General features: G+C 50.1%; 2 protein-coding genes across 11 annotated transcripts; one reads left to right on the forward strand and one right to left on the reverse strand.

Moving 5' to 3' along the window:
• Positions 1 to 786: 786 nt before the first annotated feature.
• On the reverse strand, positions 787 to 16,294 carry LOC147240184 (pro-opiomelanocortin-like). Of its 7 annotated transcripts, none has more exons than XM_086194127.1 (5): positions 11,211 to 16,294; positions 7,784 to 10,996; positions 6,261 to 6,359; positions 2,763 to 2,883; positions 787 to 1,664 (listed from the first exon to the last, which is right to left on the reverse strand). In XM_086194127.1, exons 4-5 carry the CDS (start codon positions 2,877 to 2,879, stop codon positions 1,122 to 1,124), a joined length of 660 nt encoding a protein of 219 aa, XP_086050253.1. In that variant the 5' UTR covers positions 2,880 to 2,883; positions 6,261 to 6,359; positions 7,784 to 10,996; positions 11,211 to 16,294; the 3' UTR covers positions 787 to 1,121. The 7 variants fall into 7 exon arrangements, with proteins under 7 accessions (XP_086050253.1, XP_086050252.1, XP_086050256.1 ...); XM_086194126.1 differs by having other exon boundaries at positions 7,784 to 11,098; XM_086194130.1 differs by having other exon boundaries at positions 7,784 to 10,096; positions 10,309 to 16,294.
• LOC147240185 (angiopoietin-4-like) lies at positions 8,521 to 16,036 on the forward strand. 4 transcript variants are annotated; one of them, XM_086194119.1, is made up of 8 exons: positions 8,521 to 8,725; positions 9,009 to 9,760; positions 9,905 to 10,903; positions 12,931 to 13,165; positions 13,543 to 13,677; positions 14,183 to 14,399; positions 14,618 to 14,813; positions 14,909 to 16,036. In XM_086194119.1, the coding sequence occupies exons 3-8, from the start codon at positions 10,268 to 10,270 to the stop codon at positions 15,053 to 15,055; spliced, it is 1,566 nt and encodes a 521-aa protein (XP_086050245.1). In that variant the 5' UTR covers positions 8,521 to 8,725; positions 9,009 to 9,760; positions 9,905 to 10,267; the 3' UTR covers positions 15,056 to 16,036. The 4 variants fall into 4 exon arrangements, with proteins under 4 accessions (XP_086050245.1, XP_086050248.1, XP_086050246.1 ...); XM_086194122.1 differs by having other exon boundaries at positions 9,932 to 10,903; XM_086194120.1 differs by lacking the exon at positions 8,521 to 8,725 and having other exon boundaries at positions 8,907 to 9,760.
• Positions 16,295 to 16,674: the final 380 nt, after the last annotated feature.

Raw genomic sequence — 16,674 nt, forward strand, 5'->3', positions numbered from 1 at the left:
ACATATATATGTATATATATATACATATATATGTATATATATATACATATATATGTATATATATGTATATATATATACATATATGCCTGCCCTTGCTCGTGACCCCTGGCCCGGACCCGGAGCCGGGGCCCAGCAGCAGGTCAATGTGGTCCAATGCAGGTCTACAGCAGCTGAAATGAGTTGTGCTAAATGCCCGGTTCCAGAACCTGTAAACTCAGGGTCAACCCAGAGAGGGCTTGTGACATCACAGTGGCGTGTTGTTCTCCATAATGTTGCCAGAGTGAGAGGAAAGCAACGCCCTGCCACCACACGAATGACCTGAGGAAGAGCGTCCCAGGAGGACATGTCCAGGACAGACACCTGTGACCACACCCACCTGTAATTTATGTTCCAGTGTTTCTGCTTCCTGATCCGTCGCTCCAGTTCCACGTTTCCTGGTCTGTTTTATTAGATGCATTCTGTACTTCCCTGGTAACTGTGAATGTACGGACGACACCAAATACTACGATTCATTAGCCTGGTATGTTTAGCATCCCATCATCCCTCCATCCATCCATCATCCCTCCATCATCCCTCACATATATATATATGTGTATATATACACACACACACATATGTAAATATTTATGCGTACACATAAATGAGGAGACAGATTACAAACAGGCTTCAAATTTGCTTGCAACTAATTTTATGCTTTCATGTCATACAAGTATTTACATTGTTCATTATATATCAAAACCTTTGTATCTCCTCCTCTGGCGGGGGGGGGGGGGGGGGGGCGCTTGTTGTCTGCTTAGCAGCATTTGGTTGGAAAAAGTCCCCTGAGACTAAAGAGAATGTTTACGTTGTGAATATCTGGACTCAAATGTTTCAACTGTCCCCTCGTTGTGTGCATTTTCATTGACGTCGCTGGGGTCTTGCCGTGGTCGTCGAGGTCTCTGGGGTCGTGCTGGGGTCGTCGAGGTCGCTGGGGTCTTGCCGTGGTCGTCGAGGTCTCTGGGGTCTTGCCGGGGTCGTCGAGGTCGCTGGGGTCGTGCTGGGGTCGTCGAGGTCGCTGGGGTCTTGCTGGGCAGTTCTTCTTCTCCTCCTCCATCTGTGCCCCCAGGTTTCTCCCCGCCTCCTCACTTCTGCTGCTGCCCATCCTTGTTGATGACGTTCTTGAAGAGCGTCAGCAGCGGCCTCTGGCTGTGCTCAACCCAGCCTCTCATGAAGCCGCCGTAGCGCTTGCTGGCAGACGGGCTGCTCCAGCGGAAGTGCGTCATCTTGTAGGTGCCGTCTTTCTTCTCATGGACGCCGTCTGAGAGGTCGTCCTGCTCCTCCTCTGACACCCCCTGTGTCTTCTCCTCCTCTGCAGCTATCACCTCACCGCTGAGCTCCCGCCTCCTCATCTCACCAGGAAACACCTCAGATGAACCCTCTCCGATGCTGTTGGAGGTGTACACTCTGATAGGACGGCGCTTACGCATTACAGGCTTCCCCCAGCGGAAATGCTCCATAGAGTAGGAACGCTTGGCCTGAGAGGAGGAGGACGGGGAAGAGGAAGGTAGAAGCAAGAGGGGGGGTAAGGACTCAGGGCCCAATGGAGGGGGAGGTTGCAGGTAGGAGGCGCCTGGAACAAGGGGCCTCTCAGCAGTGAGGTCGGTGCGACAGAGTTGAATACACTCCTGTTGGGATGGAGAGAGATGGTGGGAGGAGCATTTAGAGGGTGGGAGGGGTACGAATAAGTGACCTTTTTGAACGTGCCAATGATAAATAATGCAAAAATAGACAATCAAGATGAATTTAGGAAAAAAATAGGCCAATAATTTGACTACATGTCTGCAAAGGGGTGGGAGGAAGTACAACTTATTTAATCCCACCCCTTCGCCATGAAATAGTAACCTTGCACTGTAACGAACAAGTAAGGAGAGATGAAGGCGGAATACAGGCCGCTGTTTGTCCTGCTGGACTACAACGATACCTCGTCCTTGACATGACCACTTCCTGTTGGACTACAAACACTTATCATCCATAACATGACCACTTCCTGTTGGACTACAAACACTTTTCATCCATAACATGACCACTTCCTGTTGGTAAATAAAAATCTTTTTATAACTGAAACTTTGAATTGATGCAATCAGGCTACAGGCATTTAATTTAAAAGGCTTTATATTAGCACCATACTGTAGTATAGCAGCTAATGGCGCTAACGCTAACATTCCTCACAGCAACACAGACCAGTTGCTTGTTGTTGTTTTCTTTTTTACCAAACATGAGAAGTGAAATGTGTTTGCCACCAGTTACAGCTCCAGTAGGCTCCAGGTTCCCGGGTCTCGGCCAAGGGGTCTGAGTCCACATGGCCATTAAGACTTGACCCCCTTCAACCAGGACCACTGACCCACTCTGATTGGTCCTCTTGACAGTCACATGATGACATTCAGGAAGAGCATTGTAACCTCATTGGAGCCCTTGTGAAATCTGCAGCTTGGCGATTCATTTGTGACATCAGATCGAGCTTGCAGCCGATCACTGTCCGATATGAGGGTTAGTCGAAGTGAAGCCTCTAATTGTGTGTGTGTGTGTGTGTGTGTGTATGTGTGTGTGTGTGTGTGTGTATGTGTGTGTGTGTGTGTGTGTGTGTGTGTGTGTATGTGTGTGTGTGTGTGTGTGTATGTGTGTGTGTGTGTGTGTGTGTGTGTGTATGGGCGTGTGTGTGTGTGTGTGTGTGTGTGTGTATGGGCGTGTGTGTGTGTGTGTGTGTGTGTGTGTGTGTGTATTACCATTATACTGCTCTCAGAATTGACTTCCTGACAGCTTGGATGCTCCCAGCATTGAGTGACAGATCCTTTGGCCACGCCCACCACCACCCCTGCCACCAATAGCCACACAGGACACATTTTCCTGGGAGACATCAGAGACAGGAACAGGTTCACATCAGCAGCACTTGAAATCAGAAGCCTCTCATGCCAACATACGCAGTCCATTCATCCTCCTGTCAAATTCAGTGGAGCTGCACTGACCTGAAAAATAAAGATCATTAATATTGAATATTAAACAGTTGTGGGCTGCCCGGTGGAGCAGTGGTCCTCCCTGTGGCCCCCCAGCAAGAAGGTTGTGGGTGGAGCCCCGGCTGCAGCACGGGGTCTTTCTGGGTGAGTCTCCATGTTCTCCCTGTTCCTGCTGGGTTCTCTCTGGTACTCCAGCTTCCTCCACAGTCCAAAGACATCAAGAGGGACCAGGTTAATCCAGACTCTAAATTGACCGTAGGCGTGGCTGGGAGAGCCAATGGTTGTCTGTCTCTATGTGTTGGCCCTGCCATGGACTGGTGACCTGTCCAGGGGGAAGGCTGCTGGGATAGGCTCCACCCCCACCACCCTGAACAGGAGGAGAGGGAGAAGATGGAGGGATGGAGGGATGGATGATGGAGGGATGGATGATGGAGGGATGATGGATGGATGGATTGATGGATGATGGATGGATGATGGATGGATGGATGATGAATGGATGGATGATGGATGGATGGATGGATGATGGATGGATGGATGGATGATGGAGGGATGATGGATGATGGATGGATGATGGATATTTGATGGATGATGGATGGATGATGGATGGATGATGAATGATGGATGGATGATGGATGGATGATGGATGGATGATGGATGGATGATGGATGATGGATGGATGATGGATGATGGAGGGATGATGGATGATGGAGGGATGATGGATGGATGATGGATGATGGATGGATGATGGATGATGGAGGGATGATGGATGGATGATGGAGGGATGATGGATGGATGATGGATGGATGATGGATGATGGATGATGGATGATGGAGGGATGATGGATGATGGAGGGATGATGGATGGATGGATGATGGAGGGATGATGGATGATGGAGGGATGATGGAGGGATGATGGATGGATGATGGATGATGGGTGGATGGATGATGGAGGGATGATGGATGGATGATGGATGGATGATGGATGATGGAGGGATGATGGATGGATGATGGATGATGGAGGGATGATGGATGGATGATGGATGGATGATGGACGATGGGTGGATGGATGATGGAGGGATGATGGATGGATGATGGATGGATGATGGATGATGGAGGGATGATGGATGGATGATGGATGATGGAGGGATGATGGATGATGGAGGGATGATGGATGATGGAGGGATGATGGATGGATGGATGATGGAGGGATGATGGATGATGGAGGGATGATGGAGGGATGATGGATGATGGATGATGGGTGGATGGTTGATGGATGATGGATGATGGATGATGGATGGATGATGAATGATGGATGGATGATGGATGATGGATGATGGGTGGATGGTTGATGGATGATGGATGATGGATGATGGAGGGATGATGGATGGATGATGGATGATGGAGGGATGATGGATGGATGATGGATGGATGGATGATGGATGGATGATGGATGATGGAGGGATGATGGAGGGATGATGGATGGATGATGGAGGGATGATGGATGATGGATGATGGAGGGATGATGGATGATGGAGGGATGATGGATGGATGGATGATGGAGGGATGATGGATGATGGAGGGATGATGGATGGATGATGGATGATAGAGGGATGATGGATGGATGATGGATGATGGAGGGATGATGGATGGATGATGGATGATGGATGATGGAGGGATGATGGATGGATGATGGATGATGGATGGATGATGGAGGGATGATGGATGGATGATGGAGGGATGATGGATGGATGATGGATGATGGATGGATGATGGAGGGATGATGGATGGATGATGGATGATGGAGGGATGATGGATGGATGATGGAGGGATGATGGATGGATGATGGATGATGGATGGATGATGGATGATGGATGGATGATGGATGATGGAGGGATGATGGATGGATGATGGAGGGATGATGGATGATGGAGGGATGATGGATGATGGATGATGGAGGGATGATGGATGATGGATGATGGAGGGATGATGGATGATGGAGGGATGATGGATGATGGAGGGATGATGGATGGATGGATGATGGAGGGATGGGTGGATGATGGATGATGGATGATGGAGGGATGATGGATGGATGATGGAGGGATGATGGATGATGGATGATGGAGGGATGATGGATGATGGAGGGATGATGGATGATGGAGGGATGATGGATGGATGGATGATGGAGGGATGATGGATGATGGATGGATGATGGATGATGGGTGGATGGTTGATGGATGATGGATGATGGAGGGATGATGGAGGGATGATGGATGATGGAGGGATGATGGATGGATGATGGATGGATGGATGATGGATGGATGATGGATGATGGAGGGATGATGGAGGGTTGATGGATGGATGATGGATGATGGATGGATGATGGAGGGATGATGGATGGATGATGGAGGGATGATGGATGGATGATGGATGATGGAGGGATGATGGATGGATGATGGATGATGGATGGATGATGGAGGGATGGATGATGGATGATGGATGGATGATGGAGGGATGATGGATGATGGATGGATGATGGATGATGGAGGGATGATGGATGATGGATGATGGATGGATGATGGAGGGATGATGGATGATGGATGATGGAGGGATGATGGATGATGGATGATGGAGGGATGGATCCTGTTAAGGGTGGTGTGTGCTGGAGCCCATTCCAGCAGCCTTCAGGTGAGAAAGACCAGCTGGGGCTCCACCCACAACCCTCTTGCTGGGGGGCCACAGGGTGGACCACTGCTCCACTGCGCCGCCTCCAAATCAATAAATACATCAAAGTTCTGCAACAAGTTGGAAGTGAAAATGTTGATCAGATAAAGGTAAAGAAGTATTGACCCCCACACGCTGAAACCTGCACTCCAAAAATACTACAAATGTCCAATCCCTCCTCGTGATGAGAACAGCAGATATTTTTGACATTTTCCTGTCCTCTCTTTTTGCTGCCTTTGAAGTCAAATCAAACAAAAACAGCAAAACAAATTTCATAAAAATATTTCTGAAGTCTTCGTCGTCTTCATGTGGGCGTCCTGCAGTCCTTCAGTCAATTATTCCATCTGCTGTCCTTCATCATCTCAGGACTCAACAAATGTGAGATCCAATTTATTTTATTAAATATTTCAGTTACAAAGTACATGGCAGCTGAAATCTTCCCTGTCTAGTCTTCCTTGTGAAGGAGTGGACATCCATGTTCGTCCAGAAGAATGTCTTGTTTTCAACTATTCAGGCATCAAAGAATCATGTGGAGGAGGAGGAGGCTCACCAGACGTCCCGGGTCGCTCCGCTGCTCCCGCCGGGGTTCTGCTGCCAGGTGGAGAGTTCAGTTCTGTTGCCCCTTTGACCGATCGGACCACTTTATATCCTGTCAGCCAAGGACACACACACACACACACACACACACACACACACACACACACACACACACACACACACAGGATGCTGACATCATTACATGGAGAGTCTCTCTCATTGATGCCTAGAAGAGCGAATGACTAGTGGAAACTGCTCCTCCCACTCTGGCTTGCACGCCATCAGTGGTTCCACACCACCTTCCTGAGAATCCTGGTGAATCCCAGCTTCTCACACCTGCACGTTTCCCTGGCGATTCAACCCACAGCGCCGGTGGCCCCTCAGTCAAAGCCTGATTCCTAGATTACCCACAATGAAGCGAGGCAGTCATCAGCTGGGGGGTTCAAAGACTGTAAATTTGGATGCAGGACAGACAAGGGAAGCCAATGCAGAACTGCCTAACATTCCCCTTAGTGGCCAGCAGGGGGAGAGACATCCCAACACCAGGCAGTCCCTCTCTTCCTCTCTGCTCATGTTGGTCAGGTTCAGTCCCTGATCAGGTGTTTCACTTCAACGCCAGTGGCCCTGGTCCTGGTGAACGTCCAGGTCCAGGCTGGGGGGGGGATCAACACTGGTTTAAATAACAGAGGAAGGAGGGAGGGAGAGGGAACTGGTTTGATCCTGCTGAGCCTTCAGAGACAGGTGGTCATTACTGCTGTCTCTGGGTTCCGTCTCAGGGTTCCGTCTCAGGGGTTCTCCCTCAGATGTTCTCTTTGGTGGGGAATTGCTTTGTCCCTTTGACCTAAATCCATGTTAGCAGTGCGGTTCTGGTTCTGTTCTATTTGTAAAGGGTCCACCTGCTGGGTGGCAGTAATGTAGCGGGAGGTCCCGGCAGGAGCCACCTGGAGACTCTTCACCTGTGTTTGTCTTTGATTGACATGACTCTACAGTTCCGAACCTCTTCTTCAGATCCCGACCAGAACCAGGAGCTTTACGCTCTGACAGCTTGAGGATCCAAACTAAGTTTTTCACTTTGACTGTTGGAGGAGGGAAGGTTGTTTAGAGGAACGTGACTGAGGGAGGAACCATCAAGTCCTGTACCACTCGGGACATTTTGATGGTCTCCTGGGAAATACGGGCCTTGGCGGAGCGCCACACTCCTTTACTATCCTATACTTTCGTAGTGTTCCTACTGCAGCTTCAGTCCCAGTCTCACCAGTCTGACCAGTTTCATCAGTGACTCCAGGAAGTCGATCAACTCGCTGCTTTGACTGTGCGTGTGGAGCGTTGAGGCCATTAACCTCCGTCTCCCACGACCTCCAGCCTGGAGCTGCAGGACGCGGCCGTCTTCATAAACATGTTTTTCTGTCTAATGGAGTGCAGTGAGAGCCGCAGACGAGCGCGTCTGAGCCATTAGAGGCTGTGGCAGCCTTGAACCAGTCCATTACAGACCCCCCAGAGAGCAAAGAGGTGGTGACACAGAAGAACTCCACTCACATTAGTGACAGCGGCGTCGTCCCCCATTACATCGATTTCATGACTGCGTCCTCGCTGAACAAAGGACAGCCGATGACTGAACCATCAGAGGTTCCTCTTTTCCTCCTGCAAGTTGACCTCTATGACCCCCGTGACCTCACGCCGCCTCCATTAGCGCCCATTCAGAACACGGTTCCTACTTTAGAACCACCGCCACAATTCAGCTGGTTTGGCCTTTCTCTTCAGAAATCTCTCTCCCTGTCTCTTTTTCTCTCTCTGTCTCCCTCTCTCTCTGTCTCCCTCTTTTTCTCTCTCTGTCTCTCTCTCTCCCTGTCTCTTTTTCTCTCTCTCTCCCTCTCTCTCTGTCCCTCCCTCTGTCTCTCTCTCTGTCTCTCCCTCTCTCTCTGTCTCTCCCTCTCAGTCTCTTTTTCTCTCTCTCTGTCTCTCTTTCCCTCTCTCTCCCTCTCTTTTTCCCTCTCTCTGTCTCTCCCTCTCAGTCTCGTTTTCTCTCTCTCTGTCTCTCCCTCTCTCTCTGTCTCCCTCTCTCTCTGTCTCTCTCTCTCAAACACTCATCAAATCATGAAACTATCCAGCCTAACAAGGCTGTGATGACACAAGTACACTGACGTACACAAAGATATACAAAAGTACACAGAAGTACACAGAGATGGAACCTTTGTCCCAAAGTAGTTGAAGTTTATTGAAGCGAGCAGGTGAACTACTAACCACCAAACCCTTGATTTCTTGTTTTCACTAAAAATGTTTATGAACATTTTGTAACGTGTAGTCACATGACTACAACATAATCCTGTTCATGCAGTAATACAGTACCTGCCAGATGAATGACAACCAGTCCCCTGAGAGGATTATTGTGATAGGATAACACACACACACACACACACACACACACACACTCTCTCTCTCACAAACTCTCTTTCAGTGATGGGACACAGAAGACAACAGGTAGGTCTGCGGTTCATATAGCTGTGTGTGTCTGTATGTCTATATGTGTGTGTGTGTGTGTGTGGGGGGGGGGGGGGGGTCACCAACACTGTGCGGATATTTTAGCCAGTTCAAACTTCAAAGGGTGGTTTGAAGTTCAAAGCTTGAGTTTAGGGTCAAGGTCAGACTTAGGCCAAGGGAGAAAGGGGGTTAGGGACTGGGTTAAGGGGCAGTCCTTACAAAGGTGAATAGTTGTTGTGGTAATCCAACAGGAAGTGGTCATCTCCTGGTTTTCCCCCAACAGGAAGTGGTCATCTCCTGGTTGCTCCCCCAACAGGAAGTGGTCATCTCCTGGTTTTCCCCCAACAGGAAGTGGTCATCTCCTGGTTTTCCCCCAACAGGAAGTGGTCATCTCCTGGTTCCTCCTCCCACAGGAAGTCATCATCTCCTGGTTCCCCCACCAACAGGAAGTGGTCATCTCCTGGTTCCTCCCCCAGCAGCCAATAGGATCGCTCCATGTGATTGTGGTGATTGAACCAGTAAATCAGCTCTGGTGAACAAAAGTTGATGATCTTCCAGGTTCAGTTCATCAAGATCATCTTCACTAATGAACCCTCTGATGATGCTGGAAGCCTGGATGCTACGTTAGCAGTGCTAAGCTAACGGTAGCCTAGGAAGGAGCTACACCAGGGTCACATGACTTCAAGGTCACCACCACTACGCTTCAGGCTTCTTGTGTTTCCCCCGATGACCTTTAATGACCTCCATGACCTCTGTAGGCTCCTCTAGACTCTTGTTAGCAACCCAGGTTTTTAAGACTCCACCACTCCAACATCCACTGGTCTGGGGTTTGCTGGTGGATCTGATGTAGAACTGAACCTCCACCATCCACCGGTCTGGTGTTTACTGGTGGATCTGATGTAGAACTGAACCTCCGCCATCCACCGGTCTGGTGTTTACTGGTGGATCTGATGTAGACCTGAACCTGCTAACCAGCTGAATTTGCAGCTGCTGGGGACCACACACCTGATTACAAGTCACTGATGTGGAGACCAGGTACCAGATGTTCTACTAGGAGAACTTATTCCAAATGTGACATTTTTGAGGGACCAGTCTATTTGTAGCATGAAACATCAAAAAATGTTGGATGAAGTAAATATAAACTTTGTTTCATTTTTTTTTTCAACATTTGATTGACAGGTGGGAATCTTTTTTTTCGTCTGGCAGTGACCTGAGGTGGCTTCATATGTGGTTTTCCTGGACCAGCATCCATCAATCCAATCTCTGTGGTCTTGGCTGAATCATCACCCAGAGTCAGGGGCCCCTGGAGACCTCCACTCACTCAACAGTCACCATCTCATGGTTCTCCAGGTTCCCCTCTACTTCCTGCAGCTGGAAAAGTGGCAGAGGCATCAGTTCTTCTCTAAGCTGAATCCAAGTCTACAATCCAAGGCTAACTTAGGTCTGGTCTTTATCTGGGTGCTATGACGCCAGATCCAGAACTGGCAACACAAACTGTAATTTGCTTTGGATGAAACCCCCCCAAGCTAGCTTCATGTGAGGATGGAGGTGGCAGCCATGCTACTGACCGTTGTCTTACTCACTGGCTGCTGTTTCCAGCTGGTTGCTGGGGACTTTGTGTCCTCTGATGAACATCCAGACGTTGGACATGATGACGTTGTTCACCCCAACAGCCTCGCCGAGACAAGTGCAGATGCACTAAACATGAACATCCACACAGGTGGAGCTGCACTTGAGGACAACCTGGAAACCAATTGGAATCACCTGGACATCAACAAGGACAACTATGAGGACGCTGACTGGCATCCCCCTACCTCCCCTCAGGAAACCTACGCTGACCCTCCCCCTGATGCCCCTCCACTGATTTCCAGTGGCATCAGTGCCATGGAGGATGGCCACACCTCCAACCAGACCAGTAGCAGTTCTGCAGGACACTGCGGCGAGTACAGTAGCCAGCTGACCTCGGCGGGCCAGTGCCGTCTGATAGCAACGCTGCCTCCAGTGGGAAAGACACAGAAACGCTGCCCAGATGTGTTCCGCTGCACAGACAATGTCTCCTCTTGGCTCCACGAGAACCAGAACCGAAAGGGGCAGCTGGAGCAACTGTGGGAGATGATGTCAGAGCTGCAGGAGGAGCTGAGGAACCACCGGCATCGAGTCAAAGCCCTGGAGATGCAGGTAGGACGATGACAGCTCACAACGGCAACATCTGTTCACCATGCTCCTTAGCACTGATCCTCCAGCTGACGAGGCCTGGATTCTAGCAGAGACCTGGAGAGGAGGTGACCAGACAGTTCTGGACAGTTTAGCTGCTGTTAGCATCAGTCTCTGTTAGCTCCATGCTAAGTACATGTGGCTGGTTCTTCCTGCAGTCTGAAGAAGTGATGCAGGAAGGAAAAACATCTTGGTGATGCAGTTTGAAGTAACCAATTAAAGACGATTGATGGAAACAACAAAATTTGAAACAAAGGAAATTTACACTCACTAGTGTTTGGTTTTGCCTTTTCCATAGGCAGTAAATGCTCAAAACAGGAAACGGAAAGACTTCCTGGGAATCAGCTTGAACAGTGAATCTTTAAGTCACAGGACTGATCAGCTGTTTCCAGACACCCCTAACATGTCTGGTACCAGCTGGTACTGAAGAACTAGTCCAACTGAAGGTCATTGCTCCAGACCTCTCTCACTTACTCGATGAGTATTTCCTTATTCCAACAAACCCAGACTTCCCTCAGAATTTGCTCAATAATGACTAGAAACAGAAAAGCAATTCACACAGTTTGAGTGTTGCATCACTTTAACTAAAAACTTTGCTCGAACTTTAACTTTTCAATGAGATACGGAGGTTCAAATTGCTTCATCTTAACTGAGCCAAGTGATTTTTGTTCCAAGACAAAAGGAGAACTTAATGGGATTGATGAATCAAAGTATTCAGTTTTCCATCAGTGAATACGAGTCAGCTGAAGTCCTTGGACCAGGGAGGCTGGGTGGAGTCTGTCGCTGTGAAGGTTGGCTTCTGTTCAGCAACCGGACTGAAACGAGAACGCAAACTGAAAGAGAACCTTCAATGACGGAGCCCCTCAGTGTGAGGTTAGGGTTAGGGAGATTATTCAGGTGGAACCAGCCGGCCACCAGCGTCTCTCCTTGACTGGACACCCGCTAAGTCCTCATTAACCTCAGTGACTAACAGGATTAGCAGCAGGCCAGAATCCTGCTCTGCCCTGACCCACAGAGACTGAGCTCTTCTGGACCCAGACCTCGGGTGGTGGACATGGAACCTGCTGGAGTCACTCTCCTACTTTGGGGGTCCCAGCCCCCAGTGGCCCCACTACTGCTTTCACCCCCACATCTCCTCCAGGTCCTGGTACCTGTCCAGGTCCTGGTACCTGTCCAGGTCCTGGTACCTCTCCAGGTTCTGGTACCTCTCCAGGTTCTGGTACCTCTCCAGCTTCTGGTGCTGCTGTCTCTTGGATGCTCCATCCATCACCATCTTCTGTTGGTGGTCTGTCAGCACCAGGTCTGCTTGGTTAGCCAGCACCAGTTAGTCAGTCTGGACCTGGAAGTCCCCAAGGACCTTAGCTGGATCTTTCTCCACCACCTTAGGAGGGTCCATCCTGACCTGAAACTATCCAGCCCAGACTTGGAGTAGATGTTCCAGTCCACTATGCAGCTGCTTGGTTCTGGTGCTTCAATGGAGGCTCTTCCTGCCTGCCTGCCTTATGAGCTGAACTATCTCAGGGGTGTCTTGGCCCAGCCTGCTCCTGAAATCCTGCCTGGTGGTCTAGACCCTGTCCTTTATCCATCTGGTACTAAGTGCCTACTCTTGTGCTGCCATGAGTGGAGCCTCCATGCTGGTCCAGAAAACAGCTCTGGTAGTGGTTCTCTGTGGGTCTGGTAGGGGTTGTCTGTGGGTCTGGTAGGGGTTCTCTGCTGGTCCACAGGTGGTTTTCTCCTGGTCCAGTCGTGGTTCTCTGCTGGTCACTGTCTCCCTGGTCAGTGATCAGAACACACGTCAGGGCAGCAAAACACCCTCTCTCACTCAATTGTATGTCGGTAGCGTGTAATTCGTAAACATGATTTGGCAGCATGTTCGTGTACACGTTGGCCAGGCGTTGACACCTCATGTTCCAGTCTTCATCTGATCTCCACAGCTCACACATGAAAGATGTGTGATGTCACCGTCTTGATTCCCATGTTTTGTCCCTCAGAGTGAAACGAGCGCCACCTCGAATTCAACCTTTGACCTGCGCTTGCGTTCCCTGGAGTTGCGTCACACTGAGGTCAACATGTTGCTGAGCGTGCACGCTGCGTTGCTGCACCAGCTGCAGGCACAGCTCCACAACCTGTCTGCCGCTGTACAGCACATCCGCCACAACACGAGCTGCATGATCAGCGTGATGTGGACTACGCCGCCGCTCGGCCTGCAGGACTCACTGGCACCAGGTACACGGTGGCGGCTCACTGAAGGTGGATTTTTATTTGTTCTGCTTGTAAGAGAATCGTAGAAGAGATTAAAAAGAACATAGAAGAACACACAGTAGCCATGGTGCCACACTTCCTCCTCCTCTGCCTCTATGGTTCCGTTTTATTGATGGAGAACTGATTTTCCATATTTATTCATGTCTTCTGATGTTTTTCTAATTAAAACCATAGAAACCAAACATCCAAATGTCTCCATGGTGAGTTTCAGTTCAGGCCTCAGAGAAGTGAATGATGGACACCTCCAGCAGGTTGGATCGTGATGTTGCTGATGAATGGAAACACCTTCATCAGCAACAACGGGAGAATTTCTTATGTCGTCTGTCTGTCTGTCCACACAGGTGGACAGCATCTGTCCTTCTGTCCATCCGACTGTGCGTCTCTATATCACAACGGCGTTCGGCGTTCTGGCATTTACACCATCGTGCTGTCGCCGGGCGCCACCCTGCCTGTCTACTGCGACATGGAGACTGATGGTGAGACACTCAGACACACAGTTCCACGACGTGAGTAGAATTAGAAATACCCAGACAAGAGAGGCGTCTGGGAAGCCTCATTCAAAATTACTTTATAGAAAGCAGACAAGAATCTGATATGATTTTCTTAAGCAGCAAAAGTACACTTCACAAATGATATTTGTGTAACCCAGTACTCAGCGGTGACTTCTAAAGGTCATGTGTTTGGTAGCTGCTCGTTTGCTCTTCACATGTGGACGCACATCATCGTCATCACGTGCTGCCATGTTTTCTATGAACAAGAATTCTCCTCTGAGCGAGCAGTAACTGGTGGGTTCAAGACAAACATCCCCTCCTTCTCAATACAGGAGAGTATGTGACAAAGTATGTTAAAGTAGCGCTAAGACTGAAGTACAGATACCTCAACGTGGTACTTTAGTGAACCTGCAAGGTTACCTCCCACCCCTGCAGCAGTCGAACTGTCATGTGCTGTATGGCAGTACTGAGTATGCGGGCTGTGCCTCAGGTGGCGGGTGGACAGTGTTCCAGCGGCGGCGTGATGGCTTGGTGAGTTTTAACCGTGGCTGGTCAGAGTACTGCCATGGCTTCGGAGAACTCAGAGGAGAACACTGGCTGGGAAACCAACAGCTCCACCTGTTATCCAACCAGGGACACTACAACCTGCGCATTGACATGGAGGACTGGAGCCACGCCCACAGACACGCCTTGTACCAGAGTTTCAGGTAAACTATCGGGCAGCAGGGCGAGGACAGACTCGAGGGGCTGCTGAACAAACAATACATCGTCATCATCTCACTGTCACTTGTCACCTCGGTGGGGGGTGAACGCATGTGAAACTTCACATGACGATAGAGAATCAGCAGAATCAGAATCAGGACTGTACAGGTCCCCTGGTTCTTAGTCTGCTTGTGTGTGTGTGTGTGTGTGTGTGTTCCTGCAGGATTGAGGACGAGGACAACCACTTCCGCCTCCATGTGTCTGGCTTCAGTGGAACTGTGGAGGATTCTTTCGGTTGGTACCACGACCTGCAGGGCTTCAGCACACCAGACACCGGCAACATCTGTGCCGAGATCAGCCATGCCGGCTGGTGGTTCCACCAGTGTTTCTATGCCAACCTCAACGGTGTTTACTACAAGGTTGCTCCACAGTACTACGAAGAAAACTACACAACCTGTCACACTGCAATACTGACATCTTCCTGGTTAACAGGTTATTTGTGTTCTCCTGCTAGGGGGGGCGCTATTCCCTGAAGGCTCAGAACCTGCTGGGCCCTGACGGCATCGTCTGGTTCTCCTGGAGGGATTCAGACTTCTACTCTCTGAAGGCGGTCTCTATGATGATACGACCTCGCAGCTTCAGGCCACGCTTGTCACCATAGTGATGGAATGCTAGAATTCCATGGAAAATTGTTTCCTAGTACTTCCTGGTCATGTGACCAAGTGGCTCCAAACCAATGCCAGATACTTTGACGAGACTGGACAAATGAGACGCACCCTTTCATACGCCTCTACTCCTCCTATTTCATGAGTATTTCAATGGGAAAGTAGTCACATGGTTTCAGTCCTACATAACACTGACAGCTGAACTAGGAAACAGCCTGAAATTAGTTATGCTGCATGCACACTGCTTGTCACAGTAACCTTTTTCAAGTCATCTTTGTGTCCCAGTGCACATTTGTATTAGATTTAAAGCAAATCCAGCAAGGACCTCAGGAGTCACAGCATTAATGACAATGAGACGTAGGAACGGACGGCCACAACGTCAATGGTTCTACTCTGTGGCTGCCAGGGGAAGAAATAAAGCAGAACACCCACAAGGATCAGCTGCTAAAACTAAGAGTCCATCCATCCATCGTCGTCTTCCACTTATTCCTCACTAGTAAGGGTCGCGGGGGGTGGAGCCTCTCCCAGCAGCCTTCCCCCTGGACAGGTCACCAGTCCATGGCAGGGCCAACACATAGAGACAGACAACCATTGGCTCTCCCAGCCACGCCTACGGTCAATTTAGAGTCTGGATTAACCTGGTCCCTCTTGATGTCTTTGGACTGTGGAGGAAGCTGGAGTACCAGAGAGAACCCAGCAGGAACAGGGAGAACATGGAGACTCACACAGAAAGACCCCGTGCTGCAGCCGGGGCTCCACCCACAACCTTCTTGATGGGGGGCCACAGTGAGGACCACTGCAACAAAACTAAGAGTGATAAATGCAATTATTATCACATGGACAACCTCTCATGCCCTAATAACTCTCTGCATGTGAGCACGTGTGCAGGGGTACAGGTGAGCAGGGGTACAGGTGAGCAGGGGTACAGGTGAGCAGGGGTACAGGTGAGCAGGGGTACAGGTGAGCAGGGGTGCGAGGTGCAGGGGTACAGGTGAGTTGGGGTGCAGGGGTACAGATGAGTTGGGGTGCAGGGGTACAGGTGACTAGGGGAGCAGGGGTACAGGTGAGTTGGGGTACAGGTGAGTAGGGGAGCAGGGGTACAGGTTAGCAGGGGTGCAGGTTAGCAGGGGTACAGGTGAGTAGGGGAGCAGGGGTACAGGTTAGCAGGGGTGCAGGTTAGCAGGGGTACAGGTGAGTAGGGGAGCAGGGGTACAGGTTAGCAGGGGTGCAGGTTAGCAGGGGTACAGGTGAGTAGGGGAGCAGGGGTACAGGTTAGCAGGGGTGCAGGTTAGCAGGGGTACAGGTGAGTTGGGGTGCAGGGGTACAGGTGAGTTGGGGTGCAGGGGTACAGGTGAGTAGGGGAGTAGGGGTACAGGTTAGCAGGGGTACAGGTGAGTTGGGGTACAGGTGAGTAGGGGAGCAGGGGTACAGGTTAGCAGGGGTGCAGGTTAGCAGGGGTACAGGTGAGTAGGGGAGCAGGGGTACAGGTTAGCAGGGGTGCAGGTTAGCAGGGGTACAGGTGAGTTGGGGTGCAGGGGTACAGGTGAGTTGGGGTGCAGGGGTACAGGTGAGTAGGGGAGTAGGGGTACAGGTTAGCAGGGGTACAGGTGAGTTG

The sequence above is a fragment of the Aulostomus chinensis genome, chromosome 22 (assembly GCF_037954235.1).
Source record: "Aulostomus chinensis isolate RoL2024-O1b breed Wild chromosome 22, RoL_Achi_v1.0, whole genome shotgun sequence".
Lineage (NCBI taxonomy): Eukaryota > Metazoa > Chordata > Actinopteri > Syngnathiformes > Aulostomidae > Aulostomus > Aulostomus chinensis.